The following is a 22320-nucleotide window of genomic DNA, read 5'->3' as shown; positions in this document are numbered from 1 at the left end:
CCTTTCAGCAGTTTGTGCTGAAAGCTTTCCTCTGTACCTGTAACATTGCTCCCCCTCCATAGGGAGTGGGGGAAGTGGACGATTACATGTAGGCAAAGGAGACTGGGAGGGCTGTGAAGTCCCTCCTGTCGTTAAGTAACTCTCCATCTCAGCACCCAAACAAAACAACTGGGAGGTGGCCCATCACAGGTGCTCATGTCATATGCTCCATGCCAAGAATTTTTCTTTTGAATTGTAATTTAAAGAGTGAGTTACTCCAAGGAGTTCATCAAGGAAAGAGACCTTAAAGCTGCTTTCTTGGTAATTATAACTGCTTCAAGAAGTTTTGGTGGTTGCTGATACCATTTTGTGGGTTAAATATACAACCTTCTCCCAACATGCCTGGCAAGTTCCCTGCAAACACTGTAGTACATTCAGGACTTTCTGTAGTGAAGGTATTACTTGGTGCCTTTTCTGGGACACATTGAACATGTAAACAGAATAGGTTGCTGCTTATCTGACACGATTTAAGAGACATAAGGAAGGCTCTCATGCTTTAACAAATTCTTCCCCTCAAATCCTACTTGGTGGAAATCTTCCCATTAGAGAAGATAGCTTCTCTTGCATTAAAGCTTTATTCACACAAGCATCTTTAGATAAAAGCCAAATGTTTCAGAGAACTAAGACATTTAGCTGTTACCAGCTATTAATACCTTACTACGAATGAGAATATGAGATTATTTTCAAAGAGTAGGCTAGCAGGAATAGGGCAATACTAGAGAAATTTGACAGATGAGATAGTCTGGAGCTGAAAGCATTGCAAAAAGAAGACAAGTTTTCAGTGGGGCAATAGAAGTCTTTAGGTGTTAAGCTCCGGAGAGGAGAAAAAGAATGTGGGTGGGCCCCAAAGGCGTGTTGATGCCTACCACCCATTCTGGCTTTTCCTCCCAGTTTTTAAAACATAGGATCGTATAACACAATAAAAATGGAAATAACTGACAAGTACAGAGCTTGATACATGGTAGAAGTTTAACAGATGTTAATGGAAGTTGAATTTCAGTCATCTGCTTATCAACATGTTTGTCTTTCTTCCTCCTGACAAAACCACAGGTTTTTTTTTAAATGAGTAGATCAAGAACAACGTCACTAAAAATAGATTTTTAAAATGGAAATTAAAACAGAAAAGAGGTGTGAGTGTTCTTGCCAGTCAACTCAGCTAGCACTTTGTCAGTGAAGGAATCATAGAAATGTGGGCTGAGAAGGGCGTGCCTTCCAAAAAAGAGGTAGAAAGGAGGGCAACAGGGAATGGAATGTCATCCCCTTAAGCACCAGATTCCCACAAAAACATTTCTGCAAGCCAGTAATTTCACCCCAATAGCTCAATGCATCCATGTAGTTAGAGTTTCCTTGATTTAATAGAGCTAGCATTGCCATTAAAACAACATCTGTACTATATTTTAGAAAATGAAACTTACACCATAGAAATTAAAGCAAGCAAAATCAAATTTTTGTGTGAAAAAAAAATCTATCTGTACTGAAAGGAATCCACAAATAAACTGCAAATATGTATAAAGCACCTTTGAGATGTGAAAACTACACTCTGGGCCAAGACAAATGATGGATGACCGCGTAGTTTAAAAAAGGATCCTACAAGGCAGCTGCATATGTGCACAAAAGCAATCAGGTTCCAACAAGCCTTCACCCACCTTAAAGAAATCAGACAATGGAGTTATTATTTTTGCCAGTCAAGGCTCTTCAACATGATGTTATCTTCATATGTTAATGCATATTTTTAAGTTTCATTAAGTTCTATGGCTTCCTAATCTGTTTATGGAGTTTGAGGGCCAGGGAGATACTTTAGTATTAAGATTTCCTTTTTTTCCTTATAAATACTAGATTTCTTAGGCCTTGGCTGGAGGAAACACTCATGCTTAACCATCATAACAGCATCGCCATGTCCATTCACTGAAACAACATACATGATCCACCCTGTGGAACAGGAGTAGAGAATATAGTCAATCAACCTTTATTATTAGCAGACTCTGCGAATTTTCCCTACTCGCTAAAATTTATTTATAACCCCCAAATCAATACCTGCAGCACTTTTGTGGTCATTTGTGGACATGCATAGAGAGGCAAAAAATTTGAGCTACCTGATATGCATATTTTCAGCTGAGGCTGAACAGGGCAACACTCTGCCTCCTTGTTTCAGCTCTCAGACTGTAAACATGCGTCCTTTACACAGTCTGTTTAGTGCTATATTTTTTCCATGTTTGTGCTTTTTGTTGGTGAGTTCACTGTTTAAAATGGCCCCCAGGCATAGTACGAAGTGCTGCCCTGTGGCCTTATAGAGTATAAAATATGTGAACCAGATAAGTTCTGTTCGGGCATGAGCTATAGTGTGGTTGGTTTGAGTTCAATGCTAATGAATCAACAACATATATCAAATTAGTTGTCTTTAAACAGAAACATATGAAAAACAGGTTATATATTGATTGGCTGACAAAAATGTGATCAGAGACTCTCAGGAACCTAACCCTGTATTTCCCCTAAAAGGAATAGCTCAATCTTTGCTAATAAAGTGTTTGTAGCAACTTTATACAACATAACTATTGTAAGTAATGAACTATTGTAAGTAATGTATTGTGGTCCATGGTTTATGATGAGAAAAATGAGATCCAGAGAGACTAAATTATTTCCTTCACTGTCACCCACCCAGTTAGAAGCAGGGTAAAGACTAAAATTGAAGTGTTTTATTTCCAAGTCCAGTGATCATTTTTCTGCCTAATACCCCCTTCTCCAATCTCACCTTAGTTATGGATCTAGAAAAGGCTTTCCTTTACACATTACATGGGATGCCCAGATTTACTCAGCATTCTCCAGTCCAGAGCACTCTCTTTCAAAGTGTGTCTTTTCAAATATGAAAGGGGCACCTGGGTGGCTCAGTTCATTAAGCATACAACCAAGGAATGGAATGTCTTCCCTTCAGGTCATGATCTCTTGTCTTCCCTTCAGGTCATGATCTCAGGGTCATGAGATCAAGCCCTGTGTTGGGCTCTGTGGTCAGTGCAGAGTCTACTTGAAATTCTTTCCCCCTCTTTCTCCTTCCCCCTCTGCCCCTCTCCCTGCTCACACTCTCTCTGTCTCTCTAAAATGAATAAATACATACAGTCTTTAAATAAAATATGAAAAACAGCTGAAATCGAATTTTGAAGCTGAAAGGGGCAAAGACTACATGACAGTTCAACTTAGGTAGTGTAATTTTAATGTTTGAGTTATGATGACTCATGAATAGAAGGTATAGAGAGGGAAGGAGATAAGATTAGACTTCATTGAATGTTCCTTCTGTGCCAGGCAAATATAGCCAATTCCAATATTTTACCTTATCTAATAAGAAATCCGTGGGTTCAGCAAATTTATTTACCTATTATCTTTTAGAAAAGATGGTGGTTTCTAAGAAAATTGATCTCATACTTTTTTAAAGAAAGATGCCTAATAGTATGAACAAGTTTCTAAGGAGTAGAGGTATAAATTCAAAACTTATCTGACTCATTCCAATTAGAACAGCTAAAATTAAAGAAGAAAACAAAACAAAAAAAAAAAATGGCAATACCAAGCTATGGCAAGGATATAGAACAACTGAAATCTTCACAGTTTGCTATAAAAAGTGTATAGTTGGGGGTGGGAGGATGGGTTAGCCTGGTGATGGGTATTGAGGAGGGCACATTCTGTATGGAGCACTGGGTGTTATGCACAAACAATGAATCATGGAACACTACATCTAAAACTAATGATGTAATGTATGGGGATTAACATAAGAATAAAAAATAAAAAAATAAAAGAAAAAAAATAAAAATAAAAAGTGTATAGCTACTTTGAAAACAGTTTGACATTTCTTATAAAGCTAAATATATACTGAATATCTGACAAAGCAATCCTACTCCTAGATATTTACACAAGAGAAATGAAAGTTTCTTTCATTTCTCTTGTGTAAATGTTCACATAAAGATGTGTAAGCAAAAGTTTATAGCTGTTTTATTCATAATTGCCCCAAACTAGAAACAACCCAGAAGTCCATCAATTGGTGAGTGAACAAATAGTGGTATAGCCATATAATGGAATCCTATTCAACCAATAAAAAGAACTACTAACACCCGCAACAATGTGGATATATCATGAGAGCAGTATGCTAAGTGAAAAAATCCAGACAAAAAAGTCTACATAATACATGCTTCTATTATAGGACATTCTGAAAGGGCAAAAATATAGAGACAGAATCAGATAAGTGGTTGTCAGAGGCTGGGAGTAGGGATAAGAGATTGACAACAAAGGAGGATGATGGAATTTTCTGGGGTGATAAAAATGCTTTATATCTTGACTGAAACTGACAAAATATAACAGTTTATCAGATTGGATGAAACAAGAATAGACAAATAGGAAACAGAGACATCTTTCATAGTGTGTTTAAATTTTGAAGGAAAGAGGAAAGTTGCCTATCCTCTAGATTAAGCTATAACTACAAAAGAATATTTTATTTTTTTTAAGATTTTATTTATTTATTTGAGAGAGAGAGCAAGTGAGTGAGTGTGTGCAAGCAGGGAGAGGGAGAAGGAGAGGGAGAAGGAGAGAGAGAGAATCCCAAGCAGACTTCGCACTGAGTGCAGAGGCCGACACGGGGCTCCATCTCACGACCCTGAAAACCTGTCCAAGATGCTGTTTGAGATTCTCTTTCTCTAAGATACAACAGGCAAGTTGTTTGCAGACAGTCTAGGCAAACTATTTCTTCTGTTTTATGAGAAGTTTGTTACTTTTAACATATTGATTCCAAGATTATTTAACAATTACATATATTAAAAATAGTATAGAGAGTTTCTTAAAGAATATGGTTATAATCATGTTATCTTAGAAAAAAGGGAAAGATACTGAGAAAGTAAAAATGTTTACATTTGAATGTAGATAAAAGCCTTTAATCATTGGAAGTTTCTTCCCTTTTGTGTTATACTGTAATAAAACAGTAAAGCAAGATGACAAAATGGAACCTAAAAGCAATATGTGAGTCCAAGGAGCCAAGTCACTTAGGAGTGAATGCCACCTGCCACCTTGGAAGAGAAGAGCCGGTGAGGATGAGGGGTCCTTCACCTTCCAGGACAGAGTGAGAAAAGGATTCTAAAACAGTTGATCTCTAGTCACAGTTGTGACTCTTCTAGTGGCACACTGCCTGTTTGGATGATGGTTTCAGATTTGACTCAATTTTTTGGCCTTCCCTGACTTTTTTCTTTGCCACACCATCCCTCACAACTCAAGTCTGCTTCAAAAGCCTGAATGTTTTACTTAATTAGGTGTGTTCATCAACAGTGGATAAAGGAGTGGTAGGAAATGAGCTGTTTTTACTGCTAAAACAGTCCTTCCTTGGCAACTCTGATAAGACACTCTGGGAAGATCAAGTCCATGGTGCCTTGAACCTGCATGAAAGCAAGAGCTTTCATGGAGCCTCGTGATTCCTTGAATGATGATACACATTAGTAAAAAAATACTTGGGATCTAGACTGGAATTTGGTCTGGAGAGAGGGACTAAGCTGGAAGACTCCTTATCCCTTGTGACCTATATCATCCAAGAGACCCGGATATTGACTGACCAAAGAACAGACCAACTGGATGGAAACTGCTTACCTAATTTTATGTTTTGTTACTTGCTTTGTTAATAAGGTCTTAGCAACTGACAAGTGTCTGATTTTTCTTTGTAATCATTTTATAAACAATGGTATTTTTGAAGGGAGCAAATGAGTTCAGCTTAAAGCACTAATCACATTCATTAATGAAGTCACACTAGAGGTCAGATACAGCTAGAGCATTTATTACATTGTAGTATCCTGTTTAGTTCATCTATTTCTTTTGCTAGGATATAAACTCCACAGGAATGGTAACTATTATTCTTCTTTATATCTTTATTCCTCCTAACATTAGTTAGGTGCTTATAAAATGTTTTTCTATAAGAGACAAGAAATTTCACAAATGCCTACCCTGAAAATAGAATTAATGAAGAATGCCATGACATAAACTTTAGCATGAGGTCAAAGCCAAGGCCAAAGGCTAAGGAGATAAAAGCCTGGCCTGATCCAACTTTGTCCCAGGAGGCCCATTTTTTCCTCAGGGGAATTCAGGGACGTAGGTCAGCTACAGGGTGGATCTTGATCTGGTTCTCTTTAGGCTCTCTTGGGCACAGGTCAACTTTCCTAAATGATAGCATATCCAATATGGACTCACCCTTGGCTTTGGGCCAGTCCTGAAATGGCTCTGGAATGAAAGTCAAGGCCATCTATTAAGTCCTCAGAAGACATGGTCTTTAAACTGCTCTAAACTATCAAACATTTTCTATGATTATTTTATTTTATTTTATTTTTTTAAAAGATTTTATTTATTTATTTGAGAGAGAGAGAATGAGAGAGAGCACATGAGACGGGGGAGGGTCAGAGTGAGAAGCAGACTCCCTGCCGAGCAGGGAGCCCAATGCGGGACTCGATCCAGGGACTCCAGGATCATGACCTGAGCCGAAGGCAGTCGCTTAACCAACTGAGCCACCCAGGCGCCCCCTGTGATTATTTTAGAACAATATATGTTCACATATTGTTTTCAGTCACTCTTTGGTCAACATTTATGCCCAGTTTTTTTGTAATGGATCTAAAAATTATCCTCCAGAATTTATTTCCACTTATCTTTTGCCTATCAAAGCCATATGCCAATAAATAAAATGATCTGTATTTCTCATTCTATTTTTACTCCACTTAAATCATCCTTTAAATTACAGTAAAAAGGTATTCTCTGTATTAATTATCTATTGCTACATAATAAATTAACCCAAAGCTTAGAGACTTAAACAGCAATAAACATTTATTATCCACACAGTTGCTGTGGATCAGGAAGGAACTTGGAAACAGTTTGTCTGGGTAGTTACAATTCAGAATCTCTATGAGATGCAGTCAAGATATTGACCAGAGCTGCAATCATCTGAAGGCTTGACTGGGGCTGGAGGATGCACTTCGAAAATGGTGCATTCATATGGCTAGCAAATTAGTGCTGGCTATGGGGAGGAAGAAGTCTCAGTTTCTCATGTGGACCTCTCCACATGACTTCTCCAGTTTGAGTGATCCAAGATCAAGAGCCAGGTGTGAACTGCAATGTCTTTTATTACCTACCCTCAGAAGTCACACATCTTCATTTCACTTCCTCTGTATGCTAATGGAAAATAGGCCAGCCATGTTTCAGTATGCGAGGGGACTCTACAAAGGCATGAATACCAGGCTAGGAAGACCACTGAGGGTCAGTCATTTGAATACTATACTTCCACATTTAAATTTTTTGCACCACAACAAAACCAACAGCATAAAACAAACTGTGCTCACATCTTAGTTGTGAAGTTTGAGATTTTTCAGAACCATCTCAAAGCCCTTTCTGTGTGTTCTATGCACAGAGTGGTAATCCTTCTAGCCACTTACCTGATACATCCTAATTCTAACTCAGTAAAAGGCATCTGTTTAGACATATGGCTCTTAACTTTTATTGGCTTCTAGACATCTTTGAGAATCTCAATACCTCAGGGCAAATACCCTCCAAAATGTACATATAAGTACACTCCTTTACATACAACTTCAAGAGTTTTATGGACTCCCAGAGCTAAGAAAAGAAATTCTAAACTATGCAGTGTTTTCAGCTGGCCACCAAATACAAATGTCATAGCTAATGCTCAATAATAGGTTTATGTCCAGTATTAACTGAGGGGCTGGCTAACAGTCTATGTAAGTAAAAATAACAAAGAACTTGTATGGAAAGGATCAAATTCATCTTCAGTTTCACACTTGTTATTTTTCTTGATTGACCTGGTAAAGTGAACTGTTTATAGGAGGATTTCTTGAGTTTGGGTTACACTTAACAGATGCTTCAGGCTAATATTAAGCATTAACTTTAACATATATATATATACACAAGCGAATGACTCTCACTAATATCTCATAATGTCACCAAAAACTTTGAAGTCCCAGTTTTAAACATTACTCACTACCAAACAAGGTTACATTAATGGTGAATGCTGCTCAAAGCTCCAGCCAGGTATGGAAAAAGGTGGTTTCTAGGTATAAAGGCAGACAGAAGTTCATCACAAGAACTAGTGGTGAACTTACTGTCTCAAGCTAATTTTTTTTCTGCAGACGTGCATCCCATACTGAACAATGGAAACCATGGGTTCTCTAAGTTTATAGAACTATAATAAGCTAGCTAAGTTACTCTTAACCACTTTCTCTGAATTAGTGTCTCAGTACTTGGTGTTGATTATATAAAAAGATCAGTATTATTTCTCTATACACAGTTAATCTCACCAGAATCAGCAGTGATAGTTGCTAAACATGCAAATTATTAGACCTACTAAATCAGAATCTTGTGTGAGTGTAGTAAGGGGTAGGGGACATGAAGGGAGGGGATGGGGAAGATAGGGCTCTGTATACTTAAGAGATTCACTAAGTCAGTGGTTTGAAAAAAGGGGTTCCCAGGGCCAGTGGCACCAGCGGCACCTGGAAACTTGAGAGAAATGCAGCCACTTCACCTCTGGGCCACTTCACCTCTGATCCACTGAGTCAGAAACTCTGGGGATGGTTTCCAGCACGCTGAGGTTTAATAAGCCCTCCAGATGATTCTGATACTCATTCAGGCTTGAAAACCACCACTCTTAGTGATTCCTTGCTCTTCAGTATAGTCTGAGAATTATTATCTCCAGGTTTGTTCAACAGCTGTGTCTCAATAAAACAAAATTCATAGCTTTATTTTCCTATTCCCATCTTCCACAACCAGAGCTTGTGGATGGATGTAGGATGCAAGTACCATAAAGGAGGAAGAGTAAGTGGGAGAGAGACTTTAGTTTCAAAGCAGATAAATGGAGGTACATGGTCTTCCCCTTAAAAAAAAAAAAAAAAAAAGGAAGAAACAAACACTCTCACAAAATAAGAAAGTGCCTAGAAAGAAATATCCCTAAAAAGATCTTGACTTTGCTAATGCTTATCCTTTAATGCCTTTTAAATTATTTGATAATATAATTTACAGGAAGTTTATTTTGTGTTAATGCCTGTGGTCCCTTTGTGGCCTATGAAACTCTGGCCATGAAAAAGAATGTTTGAAATGGATGTTTCTGGGATACCACAAAACCTTACAGATGACATGTGAGCATGGGTTATGACGACTTTGGAAAACGCTACAGTAAATACTTGTTGTCTTAATTTTCTGACGTAAGTGAAAACAGATGCTTAGAATGAATGGCTGATTAAGAACAAGTGTTATATAATGCAATTCAGCTGACAAATTTAGGGGATTATAAAATTAAATTGTGTTCTTTGTAAAGAGCTGAGAAAGGCACCTGAAAGTATTTGAAAAAGCACTGACACATTGGTGAAAAATTGTGAAAATGAGATTTCTTGCCAAGAGTATGTGGAGAAGGAATTTTGACTAACCAGGAGTATGAAGTATTGTCACCTCCTTAAGTGACTTATGGATATTTTTATCAGTCTTTCTGGAGATTGAATTGTAATATCAATATTTAAAATTTGAGTTACTGTTTTCCAAAACAGGATAAAAAAATAATCACTTGCTCCAGTGAAAGACTGTTTATAAAGATTTTTCAACTAGATTGTTCCATATAAGAGCAAAACCTTAAACCACAGTAATACTGGAATGTTAATCAATCAAAAATCAATGGTGCACCACACCAAGTTTAACCCATTTCTAGGTCTTTCATCTACTTCATATTTATTGGTTTTTGGTTAGCATCTCAAGGAGAACCAGCACAATAATTCAGCATGGCACACACATGTGTAAGCAGCCACACCTGAATCTGGAAACCTAATTTTATATATATATTTTTTTCACTAGTCATTATTACTGTAGGCCATGGTTGAAAAGGTCTAGAAGCCAATAGAATATATAAAGTTTCTGTGGCAGAGATACTGGAATTCTTCTAGCACAAGGGTTAGAACTTGAAAAAGACATGAAAGCGGAAAAGAGGAGGCTGGAAAGAGAGAAAGATTTGGAAGGCATCTGTTGAGTATAGCAAAGCAAAGGGGGAGCCGGAGAAACAGAGATCAAAGAGGGAGACTGGCACATTGAAATGGCATTAAATGCCTCCAACTGTGATCCAGTTGCCAATTTGGGGATCTCATTTTACGGGGACATTTGATACAAAAACTCAGTTTCAAGGAACTGTTGGCTACCAGTGAAATGAAGAGAAACATGGTTATGAACTTAACATCTAACTCAACGAGCCCCTGGAAAACAGCAAAGTTCTCTTCAAGTTCTTCAAAACATTAAACCCCAACAACTACAACGGAACAAAAATCCAGGAATAAATAGAAAAGTGACTTTACATAATATCACCGTTGTATCTGGCTTTTATCGTGCATTGGTTGTTGCCATAATTCAAGAGATGTAATAACTTAGGCCTTCTTTAAAACCATTTAAAAATGAACTGTGGTGTTAATATACAGTTATGGTTTGTCCAATCTGATAGGCACAGAGCTTATCAGACGAATGTAAATCTGTGCTTTTTGCAAGCTTGCTGATGCCAAGATAAATGAGTGGGAAACCATATTTTCAGTCAAGTGGAACATTTAGCATGACACAGAAACACCCACTGTCCCCTCAAAAAAGTTATGAAGTGTGCATTGTCTTCCAAAAGGATGATTCCTGCTGTATCTGAACAAATAAAGAGTCAGCTGTGAGGTGAAAATGAGCGTCCAAGTGGCCAGCAGAAAAGGCTGGCGGTGGAAGCCAGCAGAATGTTCTGAGGATTCCTTTGGTGTTGACGGAGAAAGAGGAAAGGAGGGTAGTATGAGGAAAAGGGAGAGAGAAGGAGAATGAAAGGAAAGGAAGATTAGGAACAAAAAGAGAGGGCAGGAAAAAAAGTCTCATTAAGTGGCTGATCAGACCAGCACAGTACCCGAGAGTTGGCTAGACAGAGGGTAGCAGGCATCCAGGGGAAATTCAAGTCACACAGAACTGCATCCCAAGGGTATGTGGGGATAAAACTGACCAAGGACCACAATCATGCTCCCAAATCTTTCACAATAAAAGGTAAATCTGCTCTGATCTGGGCCTTCCAAACCCTTGCAGAGTGTTGGACAAAGGAACAGGAGCAGGATGCTGATGACAAGAATTATGCTTAAAAAAATCCACAGTGCCGTGGTTCCTCTCCTCAGGCCCTGTGTCACTGTGTGGCTGACCCACTACAGGCCCAGGCCCAGGAAACTCTGCCATCCAGCAATGGAGCACTCTGATAACTCAGCATCCTTTCTGGAAGGGTCTAGGAGACCAGAGCATCCCGGTGGTCTTCCTCTAGCTGCCATGGCTAGAGGATTTTCCAAAAATGCATCTGGTCTTCACATCTCCTCTTTTTTTTGAGAGAGAGAGAGAGAGAGATCGCACCAGAAGCAGAGGGAGTGGCAGGCAGGGGGAGAAGTCCTGAGCAGGGAGCCCAATGCAGGACTAGATCCCAGGACCCCAGGATCATGACCTGAGCCGAAGGCAGACGCTTAACTGACTGAGCCCCTTCACATCCCCTCTTACTTAGGTTAAGAAAGTTACTACCAAGACAACAACAACAACAACAACAACAAACCGTTAAAGCCACCCTACTATTATTGATTAGTGGAAGCTAGAAAGAGAACTGTTGTTTTTCTTATACCCTTGCCTCAGGGAAGCAGATCTGATTTCAGCGAGGTCAGTTCACTTGCCCAGACTCGCATTTACTCCTGCACTTCGCCCACTAGCCCCTGTTGCTGTTTTCCAGTATTTGCCATTTCAATTCAGGATGAAACACCAGACTAAACCTCAATGGAAGAACATGGCCAGCGTCATTTTCCTTCTAATTCTGGTAAAAATATGAGTAATTAGGGAATTCTTCTGTGACAACAGGATCATTGGGTGTTTGAAGAGGATGAGCCCGCAGAAGGAAGGAGGGGCTGTTCTTCAGATCATCTGATACCTTGTCCTACACTTACTACCTAGAGAGGCTTTAACTCCATCTGGGAAAGGGAAAGGAGAAGAAAACTCTGACCTGTATCCCTTGCTGGCATATCTGTAACAGGACTGAATTCCAGAGTTCTCTGCTAGCATGACATTGGCAGCTGCCCCAAACTCCTCCTTCAACGACAGAATCTGCTGCTCTCAGAAAAGGAAGGCCGGTTAGGGCTCACACGCACATGTGCACACAGGGGACTCTCAGCAGGGCCCTTGGAAAACCAGAATGTTTTCTTATCAGTTATCAGAATGGAAAAATCAAAGAATGGCATTTAAGGAGAAAGGAAATCTTCAACTCTGTTTGGGCATCTTGTCGGAAGCAAAATACCCCAAGCTTTGCTAGCAAGGGTTGATTCTCCACTCAGAGAGGACAGACCCTTTGTTTTATTAGAAATCCAGTGGAATACATTTCAAAGATGTTTCAGATTATAAGCCATCCTATGTGCTCACAAATTATCCTTAACATAAAACAGAAAGAAGATGAGCTGGAACGTATATAGTAAACATGAACAATCACCATTTCCAAAGGTGATTCATATAACTTGGACCTTTACCTAAGAGGGAAATTCATTGTACATTTGCTTAACTTCATTTTGCATTAACTAGGATCATGGAGTGCTTTGTTTTTCTTAATATGTTACATTAATTCGTTTTTGTCACATATATATCACTGAAAGCTAGTGCATGGCAACACAATGAAATAGCATAACTCTTGCAAATTTTTGCTAAATAAGGATAAAGAATTAAGACACCAACAGTTTCATCTAAAAGAAAATTACTTTTCTGTGGCCAAATAATTTTGAGTACAACTTTCTCAAACTCCTTGAAGGCAGGAAATGTCTTACTCATCTTTGTAATCCTAATATTGATTTTTTTAAAAAATGCTAATTGAATAACAAAGTGAATAAACTTAGTCCAGTCCTGAAAAACACAATCAACCATAGTTTCTCAGATCTAGTTTCTGAGATTTTATAAAAGTAGAGATTAGCACTTATTTTCTAATACCAAAAACAAATGTTAATCTCAATTTTAAACATTCCCTTATTCTATGTAGTCTGAGAAGGGAGTCTCAAAAATTTTCCAAATAAGGCTTTAAAATTCTAGACCAAAGCAGAAAAAAAATAAAAATCATCTTTGAATTGATGTTACAACCTAAATAGCAAAATGCTTTACTTCTAACTTTTAAATTTTACTCTGCACTCATCCAGGAAGATTTATCAAGCACTTAAACATACAAATTTTCAAAACTGTAGATCGGTGGTTCTGAACTCTGGTCGTATTGGAATCACCTGAGGAATTTTTTTTTTTTTAATTTATTTATTTGAGAGAGAGAGAGAGTGAGAGAGAGAGCACAAGAGGGGGTAGGGTTAGAGGGAGAAGCAGACTCCCCGCCAAGCAGGGAGCCTGATGTGGGACTCGATCCCGGGACTCCGGGATCATGACCTGAGCCGAAGGCAGTCAGGCGCCTAACCAACTGAGCCACCCAGGCGCCCCACCTGAGGAATTTTTAAAACTCTTCCACCCCAGGCCAATCAAATCATAACTGAGTAGGGAAGCACAGCTCTGCTGATACTTTTGAAAACTTTCAATTACTCTAATGTGCAGTGAGGGTTACAACTATCAGGATAGATGTTATAGTATTTGTACTCAGAGCTAAATACCTTTTTTAAATTTATTTTGAGAGAGAGAGCATGAGCTGGGAGAGGAGCAGAGGGAGGGCAGCAGCAGGAGAGAATCTCAAGCAGACTCCATGCTGAGTGCGGAGCTGGACATGGGACTTGATCTCACAACCCCGAAATCATGACCAGAGCTGAAAGCAAGAGTTAGCCGCTCAGCTGACCGAGCCACCCAGGTGTCCCAAGAGCTAAACTTACTTTAAAAGAAAACATTGAATTGTTATATCACCAGTGAAGCTTGAACTGGATCTCAACTTTATCTAAAATTAATTTCTAATCTGACCAGCAGGTGCTTGGAGTAGGTGGACTTGGTTTCGTTTTCTAATGTGTAGACTTAGGTGTATAGTCTGTGACTGGAGAACAATAATGAACTTTCTATGAAGGCATCACATCTTCTACCTCCTTTTCAGAATTCCACAGGGAGGAACATTAGCTGACTGTGCCAAAAGAGCCTAAAAACCTCAGGCTAGCTTTAATGTTCCCAAATTTCTATCAAAATCACTGGGAATACAAGTCAGGGTTTTGTTAGAGCAGGGAAACCTACAACACACCCTAAAATTCTCACTGTGGAAGGCTCTTGGTGGGGACCCCAAGCTAACATGAGTGGCAGAGTGAGCCCTGATTCAGTCTTCCTGTCCACAGAACTTCAACAAAGTAGAAGTTTACCCTTCTTACCGTGAACCTCCTAGTCCTTGGGATAATCCCAACACAGGAAGAGACCATGGGCTAGAGAAAAACACACACACAGGATACTCTAGTATTAAACATTCTACAAGGTTCTAGATATGTTAAGAATATATCCTGTGTACAACCTAAATTTTGTTTTGATTCTTAGAGCATATGGAAGAATTGTTTTATTAAAAGCAAAACAAATCTGAATGTTTCAGAAGCATATTTTATGGGGACTGTGTCATCAACTCAATAGGGGCTACTTTCTTAATATTTATTTATTTTGTTAAAGAAAATTTTTGCTTTGTCTTATGTTTTCTCTTTCTGTTTGAGAGATGGTGGCATCTAAGTTTTACAATGAAAAACAGAGCTTCTATTTGGGGAGAATTTACTTTGCATATCCCTCTACATGGGACTGACCACATACGATGTGCTACAGAGGAAATCAGCAGAGGAATCCAGGCATTGACTGGATTCTTGCATACAGAAAATTGTGTCCTCAATATTTCCCTTAAGTCTTTGCGCTTATCATATTTATCTCTATTCTCAGCAATTTCCTAGAATTGACCCTAACCATGTAGGGAGACAAATTGGCAGTGTGCCTAATGGGCATCTGGCACTAAAGGCTGAATTCTATGGGAAGTGGATGGGTACTAGTGCTCAAACCAGTATATTCTCTGGAGTTAGATTTCCTTATATTCACAGTTCCACTATATCACTTACTAGCTATATGACCCTAACAGCCATTGACCATTTTGTGGTGGGTAGGCTTTAAGACAACCCCCAATAATCCCTTTCTCCTGGTAGTCATTCTCTGGCGTAACCACCTTATATGACAGGAAATGAGTTGCTTCTAACCAATAGAATATGGAAAAGGTGATAGGCTTTCACTTCCATGATTAAGCTACATAAGTTTATAATTTTCATCTTGCCTGCAGATTCATCTGGGCTTGTACACTTTGATGAAGCAAGCAGCCATAATAGAAACGCCCATGTGGCAAAGAAAACTGACATGACCTCTGGTCAACAGCCAGTGTTCCTCAAGAAACTGAATCCTACCAACAAGCACAAGAACTTCCAACTCTCTGTTCAGCCTTCATATGAGGCCCCAGCCCTGGCCAACTCTCTGTTCCACCTGTGAAAGACATCCAAGGAGAAGCCTCAGCTAAGCCAGACTCATTCTCCTAACCCACAGCAACTGTGAGATAATAAATGTGGGTTATTTTAAGCTGATGAGTTTGTGGTATTTTGTTATGCATCAACAGATAACTAACAAACTCTTTAAGCTTAGTTTCTCATCTGTGGAATGGGAGAAATAATAACATACCTTTCATAGGCATGAGGATAAAATGAGATAATTTATCTAAACACTTAGCATTAAACACCATGCCTGTTATAGAGTAATATGGTTGTTACATTCTTTTTATTTATTAAACAGGTTTTTTTTTAAAGATTTATTTATTTATTTGAGAGAGAAAGAGTGCATGAGTGGGGGGAGGGGCAGAGAGAGAGAGAGGGCAAGCAGACTCCCCGTTGAGTGTGGAACCCAGTGCAGGACTCCATCTCAGGACCCTGAGATCAAGACCTGAGCTGAAACCAAGAGCTGGATGCTTAACCGACTGAGCCACCTGGATGCCCATTATCATATTCTTTAAATGTGATTTTAACAGAATGTATGTATTGAAACCCTTGGTTTTCTATTTTTAGCATGTTCCTTCTTTAGCTGATGCTATTTATTTTTACATTTTTATTTTACTATTCTAATATCTCTCACTCTAGATATCCTATTTATATTTTTATTTTACATGTATTCTTAAATCACTTTAAGTTTATATATTTCAACATTCTTTCTTTTATAATGATAATCAGGAAACAAGCAAAAGGAAAATCTTTCTGAGGATGGTGTCCCAGTGGGTCACATCTCCTGAATGACCCTCTCTTTATTAGACAACTTACTTTTGTCTTAGACAAACTTTCTGTCAACTCACATGAACCTACAAAATCATTTTAGCTGTCTTTTCTGTGATACAATATAGATAAATTCTTCTATTCTCAATTGTTCCTCTGTGCCCCATTACCTTGAAAGAGGGAGAGAGGCTAAGATCCCTTACTGTTTAGTGTCTCATAGTCTGATATAGCCGTCTATAAAACTAAACTAAACCAGTGAATGTATAATGAACACAGAGGAACTTTATTTTTAAACCTTGGGTTCGAAACATGATACTCTCAGCATAAAAACAAATTATATTTAACCCATTTTTACATTCTTAACATAAGTTACTTTTATAGCAAGGGCTGGATCTCATTCAGTCTTACCTAGTAGATGCTTAAGAAACACCGCTTGAATAGACAAACATTTCAATAAACTGCCAAGAAACTGTAAACCTGTCAAAGATGTGAAAATAATTCTCCCATGGTTTTCAAACTTTCTTGGTTTCCTTTTGGCAGGGGAGCCATTGTCCTCAATGTACCCTTCCACGGTGACACCAGCACATAAATATTTACCACTTATTAAAAGCAGAGTCGTACCCACTGGACTTCTTTGGCACTCCGCACTATTTCCCCCCCAACATCCCTACCCTAAGATTAAAGAGATCCTCTCCAGCCCCTCGCAAGTATCAATCACCTTTTGGGGAAATGGACTAGGCCACTCGAGTGATACATGAAATTTTATCAAAGTGAGATGGGGAGGTATCCATGCAGAGTGAGAGTCAGACCCCAGCTAAGTGTCTGGGAAAGTTTACAGAGCAAGACATAGGAGTCCTCCTCTCCAAAGACAGGCTTCTACTCCCTCATTGTTGTCAATCTTGGGGAGTTCAGGGCAGATAGAGACCAGGAAGACACAGTTGCATCCTGTGTGGACTTCCCAGTCCTGGCTTCTTCTCTGAGTACTTTAACACCTGCTGAGCACGGGCACCTGGTGTGTGGGGGGGGTGGTCTGGGGTCTGGCCATGCAGCTTCCTCTGTTGGGAAGGCCACTCACCTCTCAGCCCTCCTCTTGCTTGTCAAATTTATATTTGTCTTCCAGGCCTCTACTTAAGTACTTTATCCTCTCCTAGTTCGTGATCCTTCCAAGCTAGATTGGGTCCTTCTGGCTGTTCTCAAAGTTCTTTGTGCTTCACCCAAATTGGAGGATAATCTCACTCTATTGTAATTATTTCTTTACATCCCCATCTCCTCCATTAACTGGTCAGCTCCTTGAAGACAGGTGCCAAGCTGTGTCCTCCTAGCCTCAGTGTTCTGCATATACATGGAATATAATTTGCTACTTGAATAAATTAGTATATCTTCGCATAAAGCAGGGAACTGATATTACACAGAAATTAAGGGTATAGTCTTTTGCCATGTGCTGACTGTGTGACTTTGGGCAAATCACTTAAGCACTCTGAAAACAATTTTATGCTCTGTAAAATAAGAACAGTAGAATACCTGCTTAATAGGGAGCTTTGAGAATTTAGATTTTCCACATTAAAGATATTTAGCCCTGAATTACCACAGGCAATCTGAGCTCAAAAAATGTTGAGAAGAGATATTAGTAACTATGGAGTTATTGTTATTATTACCATCCGCCCCTGTTTTCTGTCCTTGGAATCAGTGACTTCTACCTTGTCAGGTAAGAACCAGAGGCAAAGAGCCAGCTGCCTCTTGGCTCAGCCACATGCCAAGAGTCGTGCCCAAGAGCCTTATGCCTTCAGGCTATCTGATTACACTTGTATCTTGGATGTTCCTCTGTGATTTTCCTCACACGTGCCTCAGGACTGATAGCATTAGCTAGAAATAGTAGCCTTCGCCTGCCGGCTGATCACAGTCTTCCGCACACAGGAGTTTCTGCAGAGAGGTATGTCAAGCCCCTCATGTCCCACTATGAGCTTTTGTTGGCTTCCTTCACTACGTGTTGTTCTCTGTGGTTTTTATCTTAGCCTGGTATGCAATGAGGGAAGAAAAGTTCTGTGGTGCCAAGAATAAAGATTCCAAGAGGTAGCTGGAGCACAGGGGCTTTCAAAAGTGTAAAACAATGTGGTAATTCTTCTCAGGGCCTGTATGTTACGGCTTTAATTCTCTTCCTGAAAGACAAGTACAAGGGGATCTCTCCAGGAAGCTCCGTGAGGCCTTACCAATCCCCAGGGAAAGCTGATCCTGAGGCAAAAGTACAGCTTTCCACAGATAAGAGCAATGTTTGATCTTGACAATCAAACATTGGTTGATGATGGTCAGGATGGAGTCTAGGAGAGGTCTTCTCTCATTGTCTGTAGAGCAACACTCAACTCCCTCGCCCCACCTTTCTGCCAAGAACATGACACCTACATTTATTGCCCTTCAAGAGATCTGTCAGTCTGGACACAAGATCACAAATTATAGTGTACATATTTTTAAATATTGATCCATTTTTCTATGACCCAGTTAACATTATATCTCATCTCATTTAATTCTAAAACACTATGAGATAAGTTATCATTATTGTAAAACTGAGGCTTAGCCAAGGTAAATGATTTGCCAAAACACATACTCATTAAGTGGTAGAGAGGAGAAGAGATCCATTAGTAATAGTCTCTAACTTTACTCTAAGCTTTTGAAAAGTAGGAAAGACTTCCAATATCTTATTTTCTATAACAAAATATGTGGCTAGGTATGCAAATAGGCATAAGACAAGGGGAAAATGATATCTTATTTAACAAATAATTTTTCTTATAAATAGCCAACTATATATATATATATATATCAACTATATGTGACAATTATACAGATATATAAATATAGTAATTTGTGTATGTGTGTGTATAGGATATGTTCTTGGGAAAATGTGAAGATTAAGATAATGGTTATGATATTTGCAGGAAAAACTGTATTCACGAGAAGGGTAGCATTCACACATACACTGCACAATGTAACTCATAAGGTTTGGGGTAGAGAAGCCTGCTCACAGGGCAGGACATGGATTTCTGACTGGAATCCAGTCCTGGTTCTGCCATCGATGGGGGAAAGTTATTAACCCTCCTGCCTTTGGGTGTCTTCATTTGTAAAATAAATAGTTAAGCTAGGACAGTGGCTCCCAAATAGTGGCTTGTGATGAAATTTTCATTAGTTCATGGTGAAAAGAGAAAAATAAAAACAATAGACTTATTTGTATAAATTCATTTATTTTATAAATATGTTAAAATGGCTTGCTTTGATGAACAATGGGGATTTTGTTTCCTCTTTGAACATCCTCACACAATTCAAGTATGTCCTCTATAATGGAACCCTGATAGTGAAAGTGTATCTGTCTTTTTACCAGTTCATAAATCAAAAGGCCTGGCAACCACTCAACCACTAATGTCCTGTCCAGCTGCAAAATCCTATCCTCTTCTTAAATCACAGATGATATAAAACTAACTCTAAAGTGGGAAGGAAAAAGAATAGAAACGCTTTTTATTCCCCTCCCCACCCTGTTCTTGTTTAGCTCAGCATTTCCCCAAAGGTGTCCTGTGAAAGACAAGCCCCCAGCAAGATATTAGAGCTATTTCACTAGAAAAAGGATTCTTAGTCAAATGAGTTTGAGAAACAATGGGTTAAAAATGTTGGGCAGGTTTTTTTACTGAGTAATTCTCAGACCTTGTGAAATTCTCACATCTGTTGGGACTCCCCAAAAGACAACAAAGCACGAACACTCCTTAAGTTATGGGTGGAGAGCAGATGCCTGCCCAACCCCCTTTTGAGGTCAGTACACCTATTCTAGGAACACAGTTTGAGAAAGGTGATTTCAGCTAAAAGAAAGTTCCTTAGTAGCTTCCATAATAAAGAAAAACAGCACCAGAGACAAGGGGACTGCCAATTATTTTATAATATAATTATTCTAATTTGACAGGGCTTTTTAACAATTACCAAAGCCACAGATATTTCTTAAAATTACAAAGGAAACCTGGATGAAAATTCTTCAAATTAAAGTGCAAAGAACTAGACAAAGTTTTGTGGCCATTTTGGGCAACTTTTCTTTTAACCACAACAAATAAAGGAAAACTGTGTCAAGAGATTTGTATCCAGTGATTGCAACATGATAATTAAAGCATTTGGAATTTGCAGAAGTCTGCAGTAACAAAATTATGGCTATCATCCCTACACAGTGAATATGAGGTAAAATAAAGCCATCTGTAGGTACTGAGCCTGAGAAAACCCAACTTCTCTCAAATGATGTGTCCTTGTTAAATATTTCAGCAGGAGGAACAATTAATTCTAAGTGCTTGTGCCTCCTAATTGATTTACTTAAACACTTTCACCTTGATCAAGAAACAAAATTCTTAATAGAAGAAAAAGATCTAATAGTGTATGTTTGTATTTATTTATTTATTTATTTCTGCATAATTATCTGATCAGAGTTAAGAAGGTTTACTCAGCCCTTTTTATTGCTTTTTACATCACCACACGAAATATCAACTAGCTAAATTCTCCAGCCCTCGCATTCTGGATTCAAGTTTCACTTATCACACTGAGGAGAGAACAGTTTTCACTTGGGACAAGATGATTTTGGAACAAGCTATCCAAAGAGAGGACCTAGGAAGGATCTTTTGGATATTCTGACACTAACAACCTTTCTTTCTGATTCTGTGCACACCAGGTTTTTGACAAGCCTGTGGCTCTGCATTACTTCTAATATTTTCCATCATAACTGTATAGTTAAGTTCAGCCTGTTTTTCATAATCCTGCTGACTACAACAGTCTGCAGCCATAAAAAGCCTTCACTGACCTGGAGTTGGCTTAGAAAGTGCCTCTGCAGACAAACAAAAAAGTACACGCAATGTTTATGTTCAAAGATAGGAGAGAGGCAAGCTCTTGTGGTGGTGCTGATAGGCGCAAAAGATTTTTAGGGTCTAAATTTAGAAAGTTTAATTTTCTTTTGATTGCATTTGTAAACAAAATACCAACACTAAAATGAGAGCAGTTTAGCCAGGAAAAGGGGGAGTGTCCAGTCCAGCAGATCAAACCCTCTTCCAAACTCCCCTGGAGAGAAGTGTCTACAAATTAGCACATGACCCTACCTTGGTGTGCCCTGCCTAGCGTCCCTCAACCCCCAAGTTAGCAAGTACGCGTGAGGTTTACACCATCCAAAGTTTCAGAATTAGCTTCTTTTAAACCTAAAGCCAGTACTGGTTTAGTCTCTGGGAAGGGCAATAAAAACACCAAACGAGTCTTTTTAATAGACTACCATACCCATCTACATATGACTCAATATACAAATACAATAGTTTGAATCTATAGCATTCAAGCTACTGTGAACATCTGTGAAACCTAAGAAGTTGGTCTTCATTTTTGCATTAAAGAGATTCAATTGAAAACTAAGTAACAGAGGAGAAAAAAAAAGTAAAAGTTTAAGCAACTCCTTCACACATCTGAACTTTGACTCTCCACAGAAGAACTGTATTCCGCCCCCACCCCCCAATCTGGTAAAGTAGATCACATTTAATATCAACATTTAAAAACTAGTATCTCTTAAAAAATTATTTTTAAAACACAAAACAGCAGAGCTACTTGCCTTTTGGCAATTTCTGTGCATTTCCCAGGGCTAGTGCAATACTTCCACAGAGAAGTAGACACCCCAAGCTGGTGAACATGTTGCATTTGCCACCTCGCATGGGGAGTGATGCTGGTGGGCGTCCCGCAACCCTGGAACTGCATTTAAGTGGACTGTCTCCCAGTGACAGAGGCGGGCGGCTGCACTTAGCTCTGCCGTGGGCTTACTCACAGGGGGTGGAGACAAAATGACATCACACCCTTTCCCACACACACCAAAAAAAAGGCACAACAGCAAAAACATATCATCACATTTCTGCCTGCTAGGTTGTAACTGTCTCTTCTCTCTGTGACCTAAAAATTGAAATTTTGGCCAATCTATATTTGTGAAAGGAAAAGTATTTAGGCAATTCTTAACCATTTGATGAACTCCTTTTAAAAATCCAGAAAAGGCATACTC

The 22320-nt window shown here is 38.9% G+C and overlaps 1 protein-coding gene across 3 annotated transcripts in view; it reads right to left on the bottom strand.

Moving 5' to 3' along the window:
• Positions 1 to 22065, bottom strand: part of ABI3BP (ABI family member 3 binding protein) — a 242073-nt gene extending 220008 nt beyond the window's left edge. Inside the window, exon 1 of one of the 3 annotated variants that reach the window (XM_081797763.1) lies at positions 21883 to 22065. In XM_081797763.1, coding sequence (XP_081653889.1) covers positions 21883 to 21982 — 100 coding nt within the window. In that variant the 5' untranslated portion in view covers positions 21983 to 22065. The remainder of the gene's footprint in view (positions 1 to 21882) is intronic. The other 2 variants (XM_081797752.1, XM_081797759.1) reach the window with 2 other exon arrangements.
• Between the last annotated feature and the right edge of the window lie 255 nt (positions 22066 to 22320).

This window comes from Leptonychotes weddellii, chromosome 1 (genome assembly GCF_054177405.1).
Source record: "Leptonychotes weddellii isolate Sample4059 chromosome 1, ASM5417740v2, whole genome shotgun sequence".
In the NCBI taxonomy this organism is placed as follows: Eukaryota; Metazoa; Chordata; class Mammalia; order Carnivora; family Phocidae; genus Leptonychotes; species Leptonychotes weddellii.
This window is presented reverse-complemented; position numbering and strand designations above follow the sequence as displayed.